The 24,786-nt window shown below is 36.6% G+C and overlaps 1 protein-coding gene across 5 annotated transcripts; it reads left to right on the top strand.

Moving 5' to 3' along the window:
• The first annotated feature begins 2,102 nt into the window (after positions 1-2,102).
• Positions 2,103-22,254, top strand: RNF146 (ring finger protein 146). 5 transcript variants are annotated; one of them, XM_012777480.3, is made up of 4 exons: positions 2,103-2,219; positions 16,961-17,070; positions 18,904-19,061; positions 20,498-22,254. In XM_012777480.3, the coding sequence occupies exon 4, from the start codon at positions 20,499-20,501 to the stop codon at positions 21,570-21,572; it is 1,074 nt and encodes a 357-aa protein (XP_012632934.1). In that variant the 5' UTR covers positions 2,103-2,219; positions 16,961-17,070; positions 18,904-19,061; position 20,498; the 3' UTR covers positions 21,573-22,254. The 5 variants fall into 5 exon arrangements, with proteins under 5 accessions (XP_012632934.1, XP_012632927.1, XP_012632928.1 ...); XM_012777473.3 differs by lacking the exon at positions 18,904-19,061; XM_012777474.2 differs by lacking the exon at positions 18,904-19,061 and having other exon boundaries at positions 2,110-2,388.
• The last annotated feature ends 2,532 nt before the right edge of the window (positions 22,255-24,786 follow it).

The following is a 24,786-nucleotide window of genomic DNA, read 5'->3' as shown; positions in this document are numbered from 1 at the left end:
TGGCCTGTAGGGACTGACTGAAAAGATGACATTTGAGCACAAAGGGAGGGAGCACTATGGGGAAGAGTGTTCTAAGCAAGAGGAAACAGCAAATGCAAAGACCATGAGGGTGAGAGCTTATATCTAGTCTTCTAGAACACAAAGCTGGGTGAGCAGTCTGTGAGGTCAGAGAGATAATGAGAGGAGGATTTTAAAGACATTGTAAGGGCTTTGGTTTTTAATTTATGTGGGAAGCCATCTGTGTGGGGAGAACTTTAAACAGAGGAGTGGTATGATCTCACTTCTTTTTTAATAGATTCACTTTGGCTTCTGTGTTAACAACAGACTCAAAGGAAAGCAAGGACAGAAATAAGGTCAGTTTCTGTTCTACTGTAATACTGTAATCCAAACAAGAGATGATATAGATTGTGATAGAGGTGGTAAGTAGCTGGATTCTGGATATATTTTGAAGCCAACAGATTATTTGCAAAATGGATATGGGACATAAGAGAAAAAGAGCAATTAAAGATGAGTTTGGTTGGACAAAGATACAGCCATTTACTGAAATGACAACGACTGTGGGTGTGGCCGAAAGAGAAGGTTTGAGGGTTTGATGTCCGGAAGAACATTTTAGAGAGATTTCTGTTGATTTAGTCCTGTCTTATGTGCTAATGTAAAGATAGATAGAATATAATTTATAACATTAATTTAAAGAACCTGCTCTAAATATGAACCTAGAGCAACTGAAGAACTGTGAAAAACTTTCCCTAAAAGTATTTATGGACCAGGAAACATACCTGCGTTCTGATCCTAGCTTTACACCAAACAAAAGGATTTTAAGCAGGTCATTTAACTTTGTTGTATCTATTTTCTAATTGATGAAAATTAAGAAAATGAAGAATTGACTAGGTGACCTCTTGTAGTCTCTGCCTGGATTCAAATCCCAGCTGTCTGTTTCTATAAAATGGGAATAACAATAGTGCCTACCTCATAGCTTATTATGAGGATCAAATGAATATATATGTGTAAAACACCGAGAACAATGCCTGACACATTGTTAATCTCTTCAAGCTGGAATCTTTAGGCATCAAATTTTTGCTATCTGTTCATGGGTTGTGTGGGATAGAAGGGTAAAACTGGGTTGTTAATAAAAGTAGGGAACTAAGGTTAAAGCAAAGCATGTTTACATTTATAGAAGTTATGCGAAAAATAGTATTGCTTACATGAGTCAACATCATTGAACTAAATAGCACCCTTCCAGAGATTGGTTTATGTATTCATATATATGAATAAGAACCTCGAAATACATTGAATTCAGGGAATACTACAAAACATACACATTTCTATACATATAAGAGCACTGAAAACGTCCAATCCCGAATGAAATCTCAAAATGCAACATCATTGCAAATAAGAATATTGTCATAGTGTTGAAATACATACTCTTTCCAAGATAAGAGGAACGCTTTCACTCTCTTCATTTTACTATAAATTAATACTTAGTTCTGAAAAAGGCAATGCACATGCTAAAATGAAATTGAAGAATGCTAGAGTTTTGATGTTTAAAAACACACGCTTGTAATTAAAATAATCTTTAATTTTAGATTCTTATGCCGATTTCTTCCTCAAGCTTCTTATGCTCTATTCTTTTCACAAAGAAAGTAATATCTGTTTCTTTTCGATTAAATTTTTCAAGCATTCAGAAGGTGAATAAATTGGAACGTCCTAGTGTACTTCCTGCCTCGCCCCCCTTTATTGATAAAAGAGAACACACAGTACTTTTGCTTAGGGATCTTCAAACTGAAACTCAGCTAGGCGCCCAAGGGCTTCTTTGGGTTTCAAAGCTGGATTTTTGAGTGTTGCTACCTAATGGTCCGACACGCTTTTTACTTTCTCCACTCCCAATCTCTTTCTAGTGGACGTGCATTAGAGCCGCTAGCGCCTAATACAAATAAAGTAAAATGTAAAGCAGTCAGAAGGATGCAGGGAGCGAAACCGCCGGTCTCCGGCAAATCGCAGGCGCGCGGCGCCGTGACCCAAGGGCGGAGCGAAGAGAAAGAAACAGGGCGGGGAGGCGCCGCAGCGAGCTCGCGAGTGCGCCGTGCGGCTTCCGCCCCGCCGGCCCCGCCCCCGAGACGCGCCGGGCGGTCACGTGACGGCCGCGCGCGTTCCCGGCCGCTGCGGGCTCCGAGGCCGAAGAGAAAAAAGACAGCGAGGTGGCCGCGGCTGTGGCCGTAGAGGTGGGAGTCGGGGCGAAGCCCTCGCGGGGGGCAGGGTGAAGGCTGGCCACTCCGGTATCCTAACTCGGGGAGAGGAGGCCCAGATGGCCGTGTCACCTCCAGTCGCGACGCGCTCCGGGTCGGCCCTGCGCTTGGGGCCTGAGAGGGGCGGCGGCGGGGTCAGGGGCCGGTACGTAGATGGACGCCCTTGGGCTGGCGCGGCTCCGGCTGTCCGCGCGGAGGCGGGATGGGACAGCTCAGCCCTTTCCGCCGCCCCCGCCTTGGCTGCTGTCGCAGGCAAGAAGACTGTGACGGCCTCTGCGTTGCCGGCGGGTGCCGCAGCCCCTGCCCAGGGCGACGGCCGGAGCTTGGCTCGGTCCGGGCGCTAGAGGCGGAGCAGCGGCCATTACTGCGCAGCCTCTTCCGCCGGGTCCGCATCGCTGCCCTTGGTGGCAGGCGGGTCCCTCTCCTTCCCCTCGGCGGTGGTGTCAGGCCTGTGCCCAGGGACCTTCTGGCCTCAAGGTTTAGGGGCGGCGGCGACTTGGGGCGTAAGCTGCTCCCTGTTTTCTGTTAGAGCCAAACACTTTGGGCCTTGGGTCAGAGCGAAGCTAGGGCGTACAGTCTACATGTTGTCTTTTCCCGGACTGCCTTTGCCTGCTTCTTTCTCTTTTCTCCTTCCTTCTGCTCAGTGCCAGGGTCTTGCCTAATACGAAGTAGAGCAATCCCTTCACCCTGTCCTGGTGAAACCCAGTGCTGCATATTCCTGCTTGTTTTGACGGCTGTTGAGCTTCGGCACAGTTAGATCTCTTGGAATATCCGTTGAGCCTCCCCAACCTCCGTGCGCCCTAAAAGCCCAGGCTGTTGCTTTGTTCTGGTTGCTGGGTGCAGAGTTCTCTTCTTACCCTCCATCCCGTCTTAAAGAATGCCGGTCTTCCATTGTTGTCGCTGCTTATTTTCTGAAGGCTCTTAGAGAAAGTCTGTAATATTGTTTTTGAGAGGGTGGTGATGGAACCGTTCTCTCCATAGGTAAAATCTGCAGGACTGTAAGTTTGCACACACGTTCTGGCAACTAGATTTTTTTCTTGTTATTCATTTTGGTGTATGTTTTTATTTAAGTGCCATTTTAGTGAGCATTTATTTCTCAAGTTTTGAACATTTTGTTTTTTAAATAGTTTTGTAATATTGAAACTGTATAACTGAGGTGAGAAGAAACCCAAGAGATGATAGAAAACGCTTTGTTCTTTGTATGATTGACATTTCAGGTACTGGGCTTATCTCCCCCCCCCATTTATACTTTTCAAATGGGATGTGAACTTGTAATATTGGTATTGAAGTGGTATATAATCACACAATTTGGAAGACCTAGGACATTTTAGTAAATGAATCTATGTTTAGACTTTTAAAAGACGTGGCATATAAGGACACATGAATATAACACGATCCACACAAATAACTGAGATGTTGGCTTTGCTGTTTTTATTTACTAGCAAATATTTTTTGTGTTAAGTGTCTGGGTGCTCTAAAAAACACATGAAAATAGGTCAAGTAATCTCATTTTAAAGAGAAGGCCAGATGAGTGAATGCCACTCTAAAAATAGAATTTTGGATGTGTTTGTTTTGGCTTTGTATATCTTAAGGTGGAGGATTTTGTTAAGCCCAGTGTTTGATTGATAATTTATGTCTCAAATGGGCCAGTGTAGGTTGTGGGCAGAATGAAAATACATTTGAAGGTTTTTGTTTGTTGCTAGTTGTTTAGAACTGGGTGGAATTATAGTCATCAGGAAAACTTTTTCCAAATAGCCGGCCATTGGTATGGCAAAGAAAAAAAGAAATAACCTTTTTTTAGGAGACATGTCAACTGGTACAGTGTTTTGTTTCAGTTTCCACCTACTTGAATTGTCAGAAGGAGCAGACTTTTTTTTTTAAGAATCCAAAATGATATTTTGACTTAGAAGAAAAAAATAATCTTTTCACATTGATCTGCTTAAAGAATATTGTTTTATGTATTAGCTATCTAATAGCATGAAGTGCCTGACAACACTGTCAGGAATTTTAATGCTTATTTTTCTCTAGTCTTAGAAGGTGCTACAAGCTTTTTCCATTCTCTTGCTTGATTGCCTGTGCCCAAGGAATCTAAATTTATGAAACAACAGTCTGGATTAGGAACAATCTTTGTAGGTATGGAAACCAATTTATTAACACTTGGCTACAACCACCTGTGCTTACTTATGGACTCTTTAATTTTCATGGCCTATTATCTTTTGGGTTAATTAAAACTGAAAATGTTGTTAAATTAATGTTAATTAAAGCACTTAGAGCTTAGAATTACAGAATTATAGAGTAGGGTGAAATGACAAAGACGTGGGAGTTATGACTTGACTAAGGTCACACAGATAATTGGCAAAAGAGCCTCTCTTATTTACAAAATGGTTGCTGGCCATGAAACTTGTAAGTTTGATATGATTAAAAGACAGTATTAGTTTATATTTACAACTCCTGGGGTTTATTTAAATAAAATGCAAAGCTCACATTTTTAAATTTTTTTAGGGGAAATTTACAGGTTTAATCCTTAAGTATGAAGATTGTAAAGTCAGTAAATAAATTACTATACAGTAATTGTTTTTTAAGGGAAGTGATATGGAATAAGGGAAGTAATTCTTTAAAATATAGTAGAATATTGAACCCCATTTAGTTGAAATGAATTTTGACTGAAGACTTGTTTCCAAGTATAACCTATGCTTTTTGTTAGCTGATTTTTAGTAGGGGATGATGAAGGCTAAAAATGGAAACATTAGTACATTTAGTTAAATCCCTCAATTTGGGACTCTTTTTTAAGAAATATTAAGATGTATCTGATAAATGCTAAATCACACCTGTGCTCTCTACTCCTTTTCTGGTCTTTATCATTTTTCTGTTGTTGTTTTGAGTTCTACACCAAAAGTTGGAATGTTTGAAGTATTTTTTTTCTGTCACTGAGAGGTTTTATATAGAACATTTTCTGTTTTGTGTATTTTTAATAAAGGGTAAAAACTATTAAACAGCTGTTAATTGAAAAAAAACAGGAACTCTTCAAATATTTACAATTTGACATTTGTGTTTTATTTTTTATTTATATGTATTTTATATTGATGTTACATGCACACCTTTTTCTTTGATTAAAGGTAACTATTTGGATCTGAAAAAAGTTGACCTTTTTGAGCTTGTAACTGACTTGAAAAGTGGAAGCATGAATTTGTTGAGTGGTCACAAATTATAAATAGTACAAATTTACTTCACTTTTAATTAGATTTATTTTGTATTTACTTGGTTGAGTGAGTAAAGCCTTAAATTCACTGATAATCTCTAAACTCCTTCATATATTTTTACATTTTACCTGTCACTTTTTTTCCCCTCCAGAATTATTAAGGAGCAAGGTATCTAATTTAGTTTCAGATCTTTTCTCTTTTTATGTTATCTTATTGGTAGAACATCATATTGAGTTTGGTGTATAACCTACAAGTCATTTATTGTAGCAGGGATTGTGTATGTTTGAATTATTTATGTTCGCCAAATTAATTCTGGCCTGTAGTTAAAATTATACTGCTGTATCTTAAATTTTCCTTTTAGCTAAAATAAAAGCATCCCTTCTCACCTCACTCTTTAGAAATCTTTGGTTTCAAATCATATAGAAGTGTTTTTAGGTCTTCTTCACATTACTGTTCTGAGTATCTCATGTGTGCTCTATTTTGTGCCCAATTGACATTATAGTTGATGTTTAAACAGCTCAGGGTTGAACTGTTTGGGTCCGTTTATACAAGGATTTTTTTCTGCACATGCCACCCCTGAGACAAGACCAGCCCCTCCTCTTGTTCCTTCTCCTGAGCCTACTCAACATGAAGACCCTGCAGATGAAGGCCTTTATGGTGATCCACTTCCACTTAATGAATAGTAAATATATCTTGTCTTCCTTATGTTTTTCATAATAACATTTTCTTTTTTCTTGCTTACTTTATCGTAAGAGTACAGTGTATAATATGTGTAACATACAAAATGTGTGTTAATCAACTGTTTATGTTATATATCTATCAGTAAGGCTTCCCATCAACAGTAGGCTATTAGTAATAAAGTTTTGGGGTAGACAAATCTTACACATGAATTTTCAGCTGTGCAGGAAGTAGACACTGCTAACCTCCCAACTTTGTTCAAGGATCAACTTGTATTCACCTGTAATTTTGATTATAACAGAATATGCAATTTTCTTTTTTATATATATATTTAGTAAAGGTCTGGGTAAATTAACATGGTGTTCATTTTCTCTATTCAACAATACCTGTAGTAATTTATTAGTTTTGTATTAAAAAAAGATGAATATATAAGACATTCTAGACCTGCATTGTCCAGTGGAGTAGCCACTAGTCACATGGAGCTCTTAGGCACTTGATATGTTGCCAGTTTCAATTTAATTGTGATATAAGCATAAAATACACACTGGATTTCAAACAGTATACACACAAGAATGTAAAATATCACATTGTTTATATTGAATACACATTGAAGTGGTACTATTGTAGATACATTGAGTTAAATAAAATATTGAAATTAATTTTACCTTTATTATTATTATTTTGAGACAGAGTCTCACTCTGTTGCCTGGGCATCAGCCTAGCTCACAGCAACCTCAAACTCTTGGGTTCAAGCAATCCTTCTGCCTCAGCTTCCCGAGTAGCTGGAACTACAGGCATGTGCCACCATGCCCGGCTAATTTTTTTTTCTATATATTTTTAGTTGTCCAGGTAATTTCTTTCTATTGTTTTTTTAGTACAGACGGGGTCTCACTCTTGCTCAGGCTAGTCTAGAACTCCTGAGCTCAAATGATCCACCGGCCTCGGCCTCCCAGACAGCTAGGATTACAGGTGTGAGCCACCTTGCCCGGCCTACCTTTATTATTCTTAATGTGGTTAATAGAAAATTTGAAATATGTGGCTTGAATCATATTTCTGTTAGATAATGCTTTTCTAGACCTTTTCCCTGAGAGATAATACATTGTAGAAAGGATTTTTTAAAGATATACCCGAGTTTGAATCCCATTTCCCAATGTTCATACCTTTGTGACTTTGGTAAGTTATTTAACAACTTCAGTACAGCGCTCACCGGCTGCAAAACCTTGCCCACAGCTGGCACTCATAGTCCGCTCGATAGTCTGTGCTGTGCATAGACGATGAATCTGTTTTGCTCTTGTGTGATGAGGAAAGCTTTAAAGCACTGAAAGCTTGTTTTACTTTATAGGCAGCTTTAGGAAAATAACTATAACAACTCCTACTAAGGACTTATTAAAAGGTCACAGATTCGTAGTAACTTATTAGCTGAATTTACACACTGCAACTGCAGAAATTAAAGCTGTAAAAGTGAAAGCTTTTGGCTGTTGACTAAAGTCGATGCTCTGCTGTGCGTGTTGATCTGGGGCTATTGACTATAGTCCACGCTTGTACCAAAGTGGTTAACTTTCTGAGCTTGAGTTTTCTTATTTGTTAACTGGGAAATTTCACAGGGTTGTTTTGAAGATTCAGTGATATAAGGGGTTTGATAGTGCTTCACTAACTTTAATATACACATGAATCACCTGGATATCTGATTCTGTAGGTCTAGGGTGGAGCTTTAGATTTTCATTTGTGAGGAACTCCTAGGTAATGCTGATACTGCTGGTTGGGGACCACAGTTTGTTTGCATAGCTAGGACCTAGATTCCTATAAGTTCTAGTCCATTTTCCTTCCCCAACCTTTATTATCCATTTAGTCTCTGCTTTGAAAATTACCCATGGAGTATAGAAATCGAAAAAGTCACCATAGCTTGCAAGATTTACTAAAATTGTATGTATTGTGCCCTCTTAGGGATACTGCAGGATTCCTGTTTACACTAGACTCTAAAGTTTTTTGTCTGCTTTTAGCTGGAGTTACTTTTTTGGCAGGGTGGTATTGCTAAATCTTGATCTAGAAGAGCCAAATTATGTTTTTTTACAAATGTATTTTTGAGAGATAATACATAATCAAAAGTGAAATAATTTTAAGAATGTTCTAAGATAATAGGATAGTACAGTTGATCCTTGAACAATGCATGGAGTTAGGAGTGCCAACCCCCCCCCCCAGTACAAAATCTGAGTATAAGTGTTGTTTGTTTGTTTGTTTTTTACTTCGAGATAGGATCTCACCCTGTCATCACCCAGGCTGGAATGCAGTGGCACAGTCATAGCTCACTATAATCTTGAACTCCTGGAGTTCAATCTGATCTAAGGTGGGAGTTTTCTCCCACCTAATCCTCCTACCATAGCCACCTGAGTAGCTAATGAGTAGCTGGGACTATAGGCGCACACCACCATGCCTGGTTTAAAATTTTTCTTATTTTTTGTAAAGATGGTTCACTGTGTTGTCCAGGCTGGTCTTGAATCCCTGGCCTCAGGCAATCCTCTGGCCTGGGCCTCCCAGAGTGATGGAATTACAGGCGTGAGCCCTGCCAGAGTATAAATTTTGACTCCCTCAGAGCTTAAGTAGTCTTACCGATGTTTAGTCAATTAACACAGATTAGGTATGTTATATGTGTTATATACTTACAATGAAGTAAGCTAGATAAAATATTAGAAAATCATAAGGAAGAAAAACATTTACAGTACTATATTTATCCATCCCGTAAATTTACATCATTTGATTATAAGATGAATCATCTGTCTGAAATGGTAGGCAACTGCAGCTCTAGACCTCAGTGTATGGTACATATCAAGCAATTCATCTTTTTCTTGAAATGTCATGACTTTTCTGTGCTTCTGGGGAGCGCTTCCAGCATCACTAGTGGCACTTCATATAGGTCCCATGGTGTTATCCAAGGTTTACACTAAACATGATGAAACATACTGAAGAACCTTGAGAGATCACTTTTTACTGGTATGCATAATTTATTGGAGAGAGGAGAGAGAAACTGCTTATGTGGAGATGATTGTCACATGGCATTTTAAACAAATTCACAGTAGTTGAGCTCACCACAATAGCAACAGGACATGGCTATGAAATTACAGTAGTACAATATGTACTATAGTTATTTGATGCGGTTATGATTTAATACTGCATCTTTACATTTGTTTACATTTCTCTCAACTGCTAGAGGTACCCTTTGCAGCCTGTGTTTGCATAAATTTTAACTTTTTATAGCTTGGTATATTTTATGGTAGTAATAGACTAGTGTGTTCATATATTTTATGCATTCATGGCATAACTTTTTCTTATTTATTTTTTGGATAATTCTAGGCTATACAGTTTGTGAGTTTTTCAAATTGTCACAAATCTTCAAAAAATTTTTCAGTGTACTTATTGAAAAAAATTCATATATGTAGGTAAACCTGCACAAGCCATATTCAAGGATCAGCTGTACGAGACTATTTTATTGTTAAAGATCTTTGGAAGGAGAAATGAAATCATGAAGATTTTGAAAATTAGAGGAAGGCATTTCTATGAGAGTCCTAGAAATTACCGTAGACTAGAAAAATTGAAGAAATATCAGGCTAAAATAAATATTGTGGTTTTTTTAAAGGGCACTAATTAATATAAGGAAAGGTCCTACTGGAATGTGGATATGGTCACTGATACAACCTTTACTGCTAAACATAGCTGGACTAGAGGGGTGTGATGAGGATAAGGGTATTCTTTGTATTGAAGGAAAATGTTCATGTTGAAGGAAAGTATCTTTGTTCATTGATGCTTGGCTGTTATTTGAGTACTACTGGCTAAATAGGTCCCTGTTCCATGGTTTATGTGTGCTTTTTTAAAAAATGTGTGCTTTTTAAAGGTATTTTTCAAGTTGTTATGCTATTTTATTGATAAATTACTTGAATTCAGTTATTAGTCTTCAAGTAAGGGAAGCAAAATGAGAAAACTGCATCCCCTTGGATTAATTACAATATTTTTTTGCCACCTTTTTTCTCCTAGTGTATATGTAACAAAAGTTTTACATTAATATTTGTGGCTATAGCTTTATTTTAACTATGTGAAATAGTTTTATTAAAAAGTTTACAACTTATTTAGGTGCCCAAATAAGGGTTTTTTTAAAAGAGGATTTTTGTGCATTATTTTGAAGCTACTTTGCTTCAGCTAACTTAGATTTCTTTAAGCATCAACTTTTGTTTCAGAGATAAAATATTTATGGATAATACCTGAATAAAGTAAGTAAATAGAGAAGAGATGAGGTATGTTAAAAGAGAGAATATGTAAATAAATGTAAGAGAGAAAGAGGATTAGAAATAAGAACAGGTATTTCTGTGTATTTCATAAAAGTAAAACAATACTTTCTATACATCTGAATTACTGAAGTATAAACTGATCAAGATTTTTAAGAAATGTAATTAAATCTTTCTGACTAGAGGTTTTAACATTAAATCAAATATGTCCTAGAAGTAAGAGATTAAAATGGTAGATTGATATGTCTTAAAATACTTGTAAGCTAGTGAACAACATTCTACTTACCAGTAGCAACACCTAGCAGGAGTTTGTGGACTCAAAAACTCCATCTTAGAATTGTGGGTAAAGTAAGAGTAAATTGACTAGAATAATGGTCCAGAAACCTTTGTGATAGTTAAAGGGTAGAGTGTCTCCATATTTTCCAAACTGTAACATGTTGAGAAAGGGGCAAACTAGACAGCTTCTGGGCTGTCTTACATGGTCATCGTAGTGAAGAATATTAACCTTTATTTTGGCATGAGCTTTGTAAATCTGTTTTGGCTGTCTAGAAACCCATTTTGGTTTGTGCTTGGATTTTTATCTGCATTCGGGAAAATTTGTTGCCACTGAACAATAGTTGGGTAAATGATGTGCTTGCCAAAAGATACAAAGATGGCCTGAATCTTAAATTTGTAAATATAGGAACTCCTTTAGATTTAAAAGTTTTTTTAAAGGATTAGAACTAAATATCATTATATAGCTTGTAGCTTCCAGCTGGATGCCTTGTTTATGATTAGAACTCAAATGCTATGTTATGTGAGTAAATAAATTTAAGCCTTTGATATTCTGTTTCTCTCAGTGGTTACTTTAGAAAGTTAATTTTTCAGCTATCCAACAAATACCAGTTCAAATCAACAGAATAATTAATTGGCAGTTTACTAGCCACTTAGAGATGTAAAAATGGTTCCTATCTTCAGAGGGCTCATGGTTTAGTAGAAGAGTCAGGCTTCACAGACAAATGATGTCAGTGCATGTGATAAGTTTAGTAATAGAAAAATGTACAAAATATAGAGGAAGAAACAATTAACTTTCAGAGTTAATCAGAGAAAATGGTAGGGATGATCATTCCTGTGTGATATATTGAAGAACAAATAGACATTCATAAGCTGTAAAAGAATAGGCTATACCAGACCGGATACAAAGGGAGGTTTGGAGGACTATGCGTAATTTGATATAACTAGAGTATTAATCTGTAAGGGTAGTTGTCAGAGATATATAAGCCTAGAGAGTTATTTAGGGTTCACATCTTTAAGGATTTTGAATGTTGTCCTGAGGTGCCTTGTCTTTATTGTATAGGCTGGGAAGCCAGTATTGGGCTTTAAATATGGAAAGAACATCATCCATTTTGCCTTTAAATATATCACTCAGAGGCTTAGTGAATGAATTTGAGGGTGATACTAAAGCAAGGTAGTTAGTCTCAATAGTAGTACAGGTGAGAGATCATACTGGTCTAAACTAGGGCACCATTAATGGGTAGAGAGTATAGGATATATCCCAAAGGAATTCGGGATATAAGTTGACAGAATTTGGTATGGTTGTTTGGCGGGGTATGGGGAGGTGGGTGGGTAGTGAGAAAAGATTTTCTCTTTTTCTCCATTAACACTAAGTTGTTAAAGCCTTGAAGCTGAGATGGCATACTGCAAGAATCATGCTGAAATGGGGGTTTGTGGATTGTGTGTTTAGAGGCAGCCAAAGGTTCTGTTAAGAAGGAAGTTAAAATGATTGGGTTCCCGATTGGGCAAAAAGGGAAATGAGATCCGGAACTGGATAAAGAAAAGGGAAGCTTCAAGAGACCAGAAGTCGCCATGAAATTAAAGAGCAGGTGTGGAAATGAGGGAGTGAGCTGGAAGGACCAGAGTGTGTGATCTGAGAGTGGAATTTAGATTTCATGGAAGCAGCAGTTTTAGGTGGCAGTTCCAAATGTGGCCGTGATATTTTGTTCCTGGAAAGATGAATTTAGGATTGAATTTAGGATTTTAGGAATTGAAAATTGAGGACAGTGTTTATCAAATTGTATATGATTGACTACTTGTGTCAGTATCACCTGGGCTGAGATTTCTGGGCTTAGGTCTACTGTAGCTTAGAATCTCTAGGGGTGAGACCCTGAAAATGTGTATTTTTAACAAGCAGCTTCAGTGATTCTGATGAACAGACATTGGGGCAAGTTTGGGCACCTCTGAGATAGAGGTTGGATGGTTCACTCTCAAGGATATTTAAATAGGCTCATAGTGATGTCAGAAGTTAGAGTGAAGAGAATGATCAGTAGTGAAAAGATGAAGTCAGTATAAAGGTTGAATGAGAACAGCTGTACTGGATTGTAGAGTATGTTGTGGCCAATGGTAGAGATTACAAAGAATAAGGAATGATATTAGAGCAGTGGAATGTCCCCTCTGTCTTGCAGATAGGAAGTGTATGGGATATATAGTTTCTGTTTTGAGTAGGCTGCAGGAGGGAAATGAATGAAGTCTTCTGTGACACCATTGAAGTAGTAGGAACCTATAGGATAAAATGAAAAGGTTGGGAGGACAGTCAGAACATGGGTCTGTATCATCTAAAGTCAGAGTAAAACAAAAAGCCAGGTGACTTAGAAACCTTGTTTAGTCACTTACTGTTGAAAGTTCTCTGATTTTGAAACAGATTATTATTCTCTTAAATATTTGGTGGGATAAGTCAGCTTGTATTTAGAGGCCGCATATGGCATTAAAAATGTTTATCTTTAAACACTAGACTCTTAGATACCTTAGGGAGAAAGATGCCTACACTTAGAAAGATGCCTACAGAGGCACATAGAACTGAAAGAAGATTCAAGTCTCTCCTATCTTGTCTTTACCTTGAGGTCTGTCATCTCTTTAGTTGTCATGTGTGCTTGATTCCAAGTAAGTTCTGTGTAGTATGTGCCTCCTGGAGTGAGCATGGCAAAGTAGAAGGAAGAAATACTGAATGAGAAGAAAGAAGATTAATGACTGAAATGGTATTTTGAATGGTGCTTGATAAAATATAAGTAACATAAAATTTACCATTTTAATCATTTTTAAGTGTACAATTCATTGTGATTAATTTTATTTACAATGTTATGCAACCATCACCACCATAGATTATTAAATAGGAAATGTCCAATTTTGAATCAAAATTAAGTTTATTATGTCTCAAACTAAAAGCAGTACAGTTAATCAAAGTATGCACCTAAACTATTGACACAATTTTGCCATCTTAATGGTAGTTTGTGTATGTCAGTAGCCAGAAGCCTGGAGATCAAGTGACGATGAAATCGCAAAAGGTGTTTTCCACAGCTTGTTGAGAATTGAATATTTTTCCTTGCAAGAAGTGATCCAACACCTGGAAGAAATGGTAGTCATTGGTGCAAGGTCTGGTAAATATGGTGGATGACAGAGAGTTTCCAAGTCCGGCCTCTATAGTTTGAGCAGTGTTGCTTGTGTGACGTGGTTGTGCATTGTCTTGCAAGAGGATTGGCGTGTCTCTGTTGACCAGTCTTGGCTGCTTAATCACAAGCATCCTCAGCATTTCATCCGATTAGTTGCAGTAGACATCTGCTATAATCAATAGACCACATTTCATGAAGCTGTAGTGGAGAATACCAGCGCTGGACCACCAGACACCATTAGCTTTTTTTGATGACTGTTCGGTTTTGGACTGTGTTTCAGCACTTCATCTTTATCCAACCTTTGTGCTTAAAGCTTGTGATTGTCAAAAAGAATCCATTTCTCATCACACATAATAATACGGTGTAGGAATGGTTTGCCTTTATGTCGTGACAGCAAAGAAAGGCAAGCTTCAAGACAGTTTGTCTTCTGATGCTCATTTAATTCATGCGGTACTCATCTATCCAGCTTCTTTACCCTGTGCATTTGTTTCCAATGGTGCAATATTGTTGGAATAGTAATGTCAAAAACCTTGATGCTGACCGGGCGTGGTGGCTCACACCTGTAATCCTAGCACTCTGGGAGGCCGAGGCTGGAAGATTGTTTGAGCTTAGGGATTTGAGACCAGCCTGAGCAAGAGCGAGACCCCATCTCGACTAAAAATATATAGAAAAAATTAGCCAGGCATGGTGGCACATGCCTGTAGTACCAAGTCCTACTCGGGAGGCTGAGGCAGGAGGATCACTTTGAGCCCAGGAGTTTGAGGTTGCTGTGAGCTAGGCTGACGCCACAGCACTCTAGCCCAGGCAACAAGAGTGAGACTCTGTCTTCAATTAAAAAAAAACCTTGATGCTAATTCATGTGTAGGTTGAGATGGATTTGCTTCCGCTACACCTTTCAGCTCGTCATCCACCTGGTCTCAGGTCGCCCAAGTGGCTCAGTTTCAAGATTCAGATCACTGTAATGGAACTTCTCAAATCATCTGTGTACTGTGCATTCATTAGCCACATAATTTCCAAAGAGTTTGTTGATATTTTGAGCTATCTGTGCAGCACTGGTTTCAGTACAGAACTCATGTTTGAAAATAACACAAAGTTTTGACTTATCTGGGATTTCACAAAAATTACTCTAAAAAGAATTTAAAAGAATTTGAAAGATTCACAAGGCAAACCATGCATTTGAAAGAATGAGGATGTACCTTCATGGTAAAAATAAAACAAGAAATGTCAAAGTGAAATGTCAGCAGTATCAGCTGTCAAACTTAGTACTTAAGGAAATTGGACATTTCATGCTTAATAACCTAATATTTCCACAACTTTTTCATCATTAGAAACTGTACCCATTAGGCAATAACACCCCATTCTCTTTTCCTAGCCCTAGTTTCTACGAATTTACTTATTCTTGATATTTCATCTAAGTAGAATCATACAACACTTGTGCCTTTGTCTCTTTGTGTCTGGCTTCTTTCACTTAGTATAATGTTAGTATATACCTAGGAGTGGAATTGCTGGGTTATGTGGTAATTATATGTTTAACTTTTGGGGGAACCACCAAATCGTTAACCACAGCAGCTACACTATTTTACATCCCCACCAGCAGTGTTCAAAGGCCCAATTTCTCTGCTTCCTTCCAACACTTTTTCTCTTTTTAAAAAAGTTATAGCCCTCCTAATAGATACATCTTTAGCACAGCATCTTTTTGTGCGCTTATTGGCTATATATATATATATATATATATATATATATATATATATGTATATATATATATTGGCCATATATATATATCGTCTTTGGAGAAATGTTTATTCAGGTTCTTTGCTCACATTTAATTGGGTTGTCTTTTTCTTGTTGAGTTGTAGGAGTTCTTTATATATGCTGGATATTAAACCCTTATCAGATATGTGATTTGCACACATTTTCTCTCATTCTGTAGGTTGTCTTTTTACTTTCTTGAAAATTTCTTTTGTTGCACAAAAGTGTTTAATTTTGATAAAGTTCAGTTATCCATTTGTTTTGTTTCTTGTACTTTTGATGTCATAATCCAGGAACCCATTGCCAAATCCAAGGTCATGAAGATTTGCCCCTGTGTTTTCTTCTAAAAGTTTCATGGTTTTACTTCTTACATTTAGGTCATTGATCTATTTTGAGTTAAGTTTTTTATATATGGTGTAAGGTAGGGGTCTGACTTCATTCTTTTACATGTGGAAATCCAACTGTTGTAGCATTTGTTGGAGACTGATCTTTCCCCATTTAATGGACTTGTGACACCCTTTTTAAAACTCAGTTGGCTATAGATATATGGGTTTATTTTTGGAGTCTCAATTCTATACCATTGGTGTATTTGTCTGTCATAATGCCATTACAACACTGTCTTTATTACCATAGCTTTTTAGTAAATTTTGACATTGGGAAGTGTGAGTTCTTCAACTTTTTTCTTTTTCAATATTGTTTGAGTTATTTGGGGCCCTTTGCAATTCCATAAGAATTTGAGGATTGATCTTTCTATTTCTACAAAAACATTGTTAGAATTTTGATTGGAATTATATTGAATCTGTAGATCACTTTGGGTATTATTGTTGTCTTAACATGTTAAGTCTTCCAGTCCATGAACATAAGTTGTCTGTTTACTTAGTTCTGCTTTAGTTTCTTTCAGTAATGTTTTATAGTTTTCAATGTACAAGTCTTTCACCTCCTTGGTTAAGTTGATTACCAGCTGTTTTATTCCTTTAGATATGATTATGAATGGAATTACTTTCTTGATTTCCTCTTTGCATTGTTAACTCTTAGTGTATCAAAACACAACTGATTTTTTTTTATGTGTTGAATTTATAATCTGCAACTTTGCTGAATTTGTTTATTATTAATGGCTTTTTTGGGATTTTCTGTAGAGAGAGAATAGAGATAGTTTTACTTCTTCCTTACCGATTTGTATGCCTTTTATTTCTTTTTCCAATCTAATCACTCTGTTAGAACTTACAGTAGTGTTGAATACCAGTGGTGAAAGCGGACATCTTTGTCTTGATTTTTTTTGTCACTTGTAAGATAAAATTTGCCACTGAATTTTGTTCAAGGATTGTACATAATTGACGAATTTAGTTGATCTTAGTTTGTAGAGAAGTTGATGTTGGAATTGTTTTCTTTTGCAGCAACAAGAATGAACTAGCAGTGGAAGAGAAAATACTGCTAACTGGCTGGCTGCTGGTGAAGAAGATGCTTTATTTTTGTGGCAGGCGTCTGTGGGATCTGTAATAGAAATGTAAGTGTAGCACCATGGTTTTTCCAAAGCTGCAATAAATTAAGTGCACTGGTATAAACTATGATAAATCAAGTATCTGTCATATTTAGTTTTATTTATACAAAATAAGCATTTTCTGTTGACATACAGATACTTAATATTGAGTTAACAATTTCATTCATGTTAAATTTTTGTTAATGTAGATTTCCAAAAGTCTTCTCAAAGGGAAAAATATAAGAAGTGAAACTGAAGACAGAGGAATTTGCTTATAGAAAGCTTAAGGCCGGGCGCTGTGGCTCACGCCTGTAATCCTAGCTCTTGGGAGGCCGAGGCGGGCGGATTGCTCAAGGTCAGGAGTTCAAAACCAGCCTGAGCAAGAGCGAGACCCCGTCTCTACTATAAATAGAAAGAAATTAATTGGCCAACTGATATATATATAAAAAAATTAGCCGGGCATGGTGGCGCATGCCTGTAGTCCCAGCTACCCGGGAGGCTGAGGCAGAAGGATCCCTCGAGCCCAGGAGTTTGAGGTTGCTGTGAGCTAGGCTGACGCCACGGCACTCACTCTAGCCTGGGCAACAAAGCGAGACTCTGTCTCAAAAAAAAAAAAAAAACTGGCGCAATCGTTAGGTCCTCTAGATTCTACCTTTTCTCTACATAGTAATTTACTTAAATAACCAAGCTAGGCAGATAGTGTATCAGCTTTTATAAATAAGAGAGACTTCTGGGTTATAAAAATACTAGTTACTAAAAACTTGTTTTCACTAAAATAAAGGATTTTCTTTATACCATAATTGAATTTTAAAAATTTAGTATGTTATTGCTTTTTATTCATATTGATTCAGTCTTATCCTCAGTTTTACTAGTTGTGCTTTCCTATCATTTAGTCTTTGTGTAATATGCTTTAAACAGTTACAGTACCTTCAACTTGCCCATATTGAACTTCATTCTATTATTGATGTAACATTTTCCCACAGTGAACATCATATTTCTATTTTCCAAATTAATTTGAATACTGTGCAATTTGATGTCACTTATGAGAAATGCAGTGAATATTTTATTGGCTTCTAAAGTCTCAGTGATTATAGTGTTTAAATTATTGGACCAAAGAATCACCCTGATAGATACTATTTTACATTTTCCCAGTTACACATTAAACTTCCACTATCTACTTTTCCAATATGATATTCTGATTATATCCTCCCATTAAAAGTATAATATTCTTATTCAGTGTTGAGAATTTGATTAAGAAAAAAGATAACAGGATTTTTCTTTATAATTGGGACAAATACATAGTATCTTTATTCAGTCCCATCCATTTATTTATCTACATTAAAAAAAAAATCTTATAGGTCAGATAGTCTAGGAGCTAGTGAGACACATATGTAATTAATAAACAGCAGGACAGATGCCATATTGATGTAACAATAAAATGCTGTTGGAACTGAGAGGAGGAAGAAATTAATTCCATCTGATGGAATGAAGTGAACAGAAGAACTTTTAGCTTGGCCTTAAAAAAATGGTAGAATTTTAATAATTGAAAAAAAGTAGGAAATATTTTTCAAACCAAGGGAATGAGGAGGGGAAGGTCATGGCTGCCTAGACATCAAGGCATTTTACAAGAGCCAGGGAATAATCCTATGTGGAAAAAGTAAGGTGGGAGAAAGAGACTTCAAATAAAGTAAAGGCAATGAATGTTTATTTAGTACTTACGATAGTATAACAACCAGTAAGTGTTACTGGTCGTTCTACTTGGATTATTGAATTTAATCACAAAATCAAGTTTTACGTTAGTGTTTAAGTTTGATACATCCAATTTGACAAATCCTGTCTTTTTTTCTCCCTCCTCTTCAGGGCAAATATATGGTGTTCTCTGTCTGCCAGGTCCTGTATGAAAATGCAGAGATAAGTCAAAAGTGACCTGTTCCCCACCTTTGTAAAAGCACATTAACAAAGAACACATAAATAAGTGTAACATTGCAATTCTGATAAGGAATGAGGAACACATGATAGTAAGTTAATAGTGTGATTTGATGTAATCATGGTGTAGTGGTTTGCCCACTGGGAGGCATGTGGCAGGCAGGAGGTAAGGAGGAAGTGTAACATATAGAGAAAAGCTATTACTGGAGCAGGTAGCCAGTGTGGCTAGAAGACTGATCAAGGGGAAGTTTGATGTGCAATGAGGCTGGCATGGGAGGTAGGGTCCAGACCGTGCAGGGTGTATAGATCCTGTTAGAGATTTTAAAATCAACTTTTTTAGCAAGGGGTGTGTGGCTGACTAGTTAAAAGGCACACATAGTAACTTAATAAACAGTGTGTGCTTAGTGGCTAGGGAAGGGTAGGAGATGGATAGACAGATTCAGGAGATATTTAGGAGATAAAATTGATACTACTTGCTAATGTTTTGGATGGCGAGAGGTAGGAGAAGGGTTGTTTCCAGGCTGGATTCTGGATTGTATAAGCAGAGGGTTAGTGGTGTCACAGGGTCAGAGGAGGGTAGGTGGGAAGGTTAGGGAGCTACTAAGAAGGAAGCAGGCAGATCATGAGTTCAGTTTTTGTTATGTTCAAGACATCATAGAAAATATTTAAAATAGGCAATTTAGAAATAGATCCATGGCTGAAAAGAGAAGTCTGGGCTAGTTATACTAATTTGTGTGTCACCTGTTATATAGGTAATAATTGAAGCCATGAGAATAGATGAAATCATGTTGAAAGAATATAGTGAGAAGAACATATGGTTTAGAAAAATAGAAAAAGGCAACGGTTACAAAAAACCCATAGAAGAGTTTTTTACACAGAGGAAATGGTCAAGTATGACAGAAACACCTATATGAACCAGTATTTTTAGTATATAGCAGAGATGGGGAACTTCTAGGATTTCAGCCTTAGTCTTAATTTCAAATGTTCTATTTGTCACATACCAAAAGTATATTAATATATGGTAATATTTCTAAAATTACCATAGTAATATCCTAAAAGTCTATAAAAATTGCCTTCTGTAATTATAATCTGAATTAATTTTAGCTGTTTTCTGTTTCTTAAACTACTTTCCAGACTGATTGTAAAGTCAGTCTAGAATGGATTGTACATTTTTAAATCTTTGTGTTTCTGTTTTATAAATTCTGTGTCTGACTAGAGATGGTATATTTATTTAAAATATATTATACCTTGTGTTTTTTTTAGTTTGGGGGTTTTTGCTTCACTTTTGTGTGCTTTGTTGCCCCCTGCAAGTAAAAACCGATGACACACAAACACAGATCAAAAAGATTTCTACACACACACAGTTTTTTTCTCTACTTTCATCTTTGGCTCCCCATTGTCCAGGATGTGACTTGGATTTAAAGCATATAATAGGTGTTTAATAAGTGTTTTCTTAATTGCTTAATAAGCTATTGAAAGGATTACAACATGATTTTAATATGCTATGTATTTGTCCTTCTTTTCTTAGGATGGCTGGCTGTGGTGAAATTGATCACTCAATAAACATGCTTCCTACGAACAGGAAAGCAAATGAGTCCTGTTCTAATACTACACCTTCTCTAACCGTCCCTGAATGTGCCATTTGTCTGCAAACATGTGTTCACCCGGTCAGTCTGCCCTGTAAGCATGTTTTCTGCTATCTGTGTGTAAAGGGAGCTTCCTGGCTTGGAAAGCGCTGTGCTCTTTGTCGACAAGAAATTCCTGAGGATTTTCTTGACAAGCCAACCCTGCTGTCACCTGAAGAACTCAAGGCAGCAAGTAGAGGAAATGGTGAATATGCATGGTATTACGAAGGAAGAAATGGGTGGTGGCAGTATGATGAGCGCACTAGTAGAGAGCTGGAAGATGCTTTTTCCAAAGGTAAAAAGAACACTGAAATGTTAATTGCTGGGTTTTTATATGTTGCTGATCTCGAAAATATGGTTCAATATAGGAGAAATGAACATGGACGTCGCAGGAAGATTAAGCGAGATATAATAGATATACCAAAGAAGGGAGTAGCTGGCCTTAGGCTAGACTGTGATGCTAATACTGTAAACCTAGCAAGAGAGAGCTCTGCTGATGGAGCGGACAGTATATCAGCACAGAGTGGAGCTTCTGTTCAGCCTCTAGTGTCGTCTTCTGTTGTAAGGCCTCTCACGTCAGTAGATGGTCAGTTAACAAGTCCCGCAACCCCATCCCCTGATGCAAGCACTTCTCTGGAAGACTCTTTTGCTCATTTACAACTCAGTGGAGACAACATAGCTGAAAGGAGTCATAGGGGGGAAGGAGAAGAAGATCATGAATCACCGTCTTCAGGCAGGGTACCTGCACCAGACACCTCCATCGAAGAAACCGAATCAGATGCCAGTAGTGATAGTGAGGATGTATCTGCGGTTGTTGCACAGCACTCCTTGACCCAACAGAGACTTCTGATTCCTAATGCAAATCAGATAGTACCTGATCGATCAGGAACTGATCGGTCAGTAGCAGGGGGTGGAACAGTGAGTGTCAGTGTCAGATCTAGAAGGCCTGATGGACAGTGCACAGTAACTGAAGTTTAAATAAAGCCTTCAACTCCATACTTAATGTTGAAAGGGTTATCTGTAAATTTCTGCCCACATAACATTATACTCATCCCTAGTAGTGCATTTTGGGAATTGGGGTGGGAAGGGGTGTGGGAAGGATAGACCTGTAATTAAAATGTCTAACATGTCTCTGTTGAGAGAAATTTATTTAATGTAAGGAATTTGCGTGTTAATAGTGACAGCCATTTAGTAATAACCCAGTTTTCTTGAGGTCTGTTTATAGTTTTTTTTTGTTGTTGTTAATTTCTTTAGTTCTTTTGGCCAATGTGTGTGTATTTATCTGTGCATTAATGGTCCTCATCTGACTTTTGCATTGTGTCTTATTTTTCTGCATGGATTGGTATAAAACCATTACTAAAATTTGGCAACTATGAGATGTTTGATATCATTATGAGCAGGAAGCTTAATTTAATATGAGAATAGATGTGAATCTGAGATTTTAAAATAGATGAATAACAACTATTTTATAGTAAAGTTATTGAAATGGAAATGTAAAGAAAACAGCTAATAACTTATGTTTCAGAATCTTTGTAACACACTTCATGGCGTTCCCATAGGCTTTGCTGTCTAGTCCTTAGAGTCTAAGGTTTCTCTTGATCCACATTTTTCTTTTTGATTACAAAATTTATAATTTAATAAATACTAGAGTTTATCAAAATTCATTTGTCTCTTGTTTGAGTGTGGAAGGGGATAGAAACATTTTGACATTTGTGGTCAAAGGTCTTTAAAAAAATGGTGGTTTGAATTGGTGTATTCAGCTTAAATACTCACCTGCTCAGAAAAGTTTGATTTCTTCATAGAGAATATTTAAGCAGATTTTATAAGTAGTATGTATGGAATAAATGTGTACAGAAATAAATATAAAGCCTGTGGTATTTAAGTTTCTCAGATAGCTGATACCATTAATATTTTATATTTTCCTTACCTATCTTCATTAGTGGTCTAACACTCAGGATTAAATGGTTGACACATAAACAGCATTCGCAAACCACAAAATTACACAAAATGCTGTAGACCACATAATCCACTTTTATCATATAGTTTTTATATCTATGGCAAGGTAGGAAGTATTGAGTTAACATGAGAATCTACAATTTGTCTCTGGAAAAAAGTAATGTGAGTTTGTCTTACTATATTTTCCTAACTCAGAATAGTAGGATCATATTGATAAAGCATAATGCAGGTTATTTTTACTATGATACTCAAATGTGAATTGAATGTTATAATAGCAAATAAAACTGTTACTACTTTGAAATTTATCTTTTACCTCTTGTGATAGGTCAGAATTAGGACTTGTCTGACTTACATGGTTTTTTAAAAGTATTCTGGTATGATCATAAAAGTTGTGTGCATTTTTCTTATGTTTACTTTTTTTTATTTCAAAATATTAACAGGGTACAAATGTTTTTGTTACATGGATCGCTTTTGTAATGTTTGAGTCAGGGCTATGAGTGTGTCCATCACCCGAATAGAGTTCAGTGTACCCATTAGCTAGGTTTTTGCCGCTGTCCCCCCACTTGATAGCCAGTGACTTTTCTCTCTGTGCACATGTATGCCCATCAGTTAGTTCCAGTTTATTAGAGAGTACAGGTGTTTGTTTTCCCATTCTTCAGATACTTCAACCTACGTTTGCTTTTAAAAGATAGCTGGTTATAAAAGGTTAAGTTTATCAGGAAAAAAATAGAAATCTGATATAAAATGCAAATTTATGTTGCAGGATGCATCATGAGTCACTTTGAGTAGTTTCTATTTTCAAACTACATTAACAATAGTATTTATTACTAGTTTGGAAATTCCAGGTCACACACATGAATGGCCAATTTGTAGAATCAGTTGACTTTTTATATCATGTCTATCACTGTTTAGTAGATAATTTAAGATTGAAGACTAATTATTAAAAGAGCAAATAAAGCTCAAAATTTATAGAGTGAGGTGTTTTCTGTTTCTAAGGGCAAGACAAAAATTTTATGAAAAATAACCCCAGGAAAAGGTTTTCTGTAAAGCTTTTCCTTTTAAACAATGATCTTTGGTTAGAAGCTAAAAACTATTACAGAAATATAGGCATCAATAGCAATAATTTTTAAGACAAAAGTCATATATTTTAGCCAGATGTTCCAGATTTGGTAAATAAATACCCAAGTGAGTATTGGGTTAAAAAAAAAAAGAAAAGCTAAGCCAATGAGTTCAGATATTAAAAATATAATTGAGTACAAATTTTTGTGGTACAAGTCTACTAATGAGAAAAATAGCATTCTTTGGAGGGGACATTTAGCTTATTACAGTTCCCTATCATCAAATTTTCGGTTCATCTGTGAATGCTGACCTGTAATGAGATTTTGCATTATATTACATACTTCATCTTTGAAAATTCTTTTCACAGAGATAGGCACCGCTAAATACTGCAGTTCATGACCATATGATTTTAATTGAGCATATTCATTGCTTGGAAAGAAAATTACAAAATTTTATTAGGTTCTTCTCTTGATATTTGCCTTTTAGCATGTCATTACATTGCAGATTAATCATTTTCAATTGAAGGTTAGGTAAAAACAGCTCAATTGCACAAATATATTTTGAAATATAGAAATTTCTTGCATCTTGGTCTAAAATGTGCTGCTGAAACTAAGCTCAGAAAACTTACCCACTATTTGTGAGAATGGAGATCTTGCTTTTAATTTCTGACAGCGCAGGAAGTGTATAAAGCTTCTTAATATTATTTGTGATTAAAACCTTAATCGTCATTAAAATGACTTTCCCACATATGTTTCACATATAAGCACTGTTTTGCCTATTATTTTAGGTTTTTTTAATTCTATTTCAGAATATTATAGGGGTACAAATAATATGGTTACGTGGATTGCTTTTGTACTGCTTGAGACAAAGTTATAAGTGTGCCAGTCTCCTAGATAAGTGTACATTGTACAAGTTAGGTATGATTTCACCCATTTCCCCTTATACCCCCTGCCACCTGTTTGATTTCCACTGAGCTTCACTTCGTATTTGTGTACATGAGGACTCTTTGGTTAGTTCCAATTTAATAGTGAGTAGATGTAGTGTTTCTTTTTCCATTCTTGCAATACTTCACTTAGGAGAATGGTCTCCACTTCCATCCAGATTGTTACAAAAGGTATTAATTATTTTGTGTGTGTGACTGAGTAGTACTCCATGGTATACAGACACCACATTTTAT

The sequence above is a fragment of the Microcebus murinus genome, chromosome 5, assembly GCF_040939455.1.
Source record: "Microcebus murinus isolate Inina chromosome 5, M.murinus_Inina_mat1.0, whole genome shotgun sequence".
NCBI classification, from domain to species: Eukaryota; Metazoa; Chordata; class Mammalia; order Primates; family Cheirogaleidae; genus Microcebus; species Microcebus murinus.
Note: the sequence above shows the minus strand (reverse complement) of the source record. Positions and strands in the feature narration are given on the sequence as shown.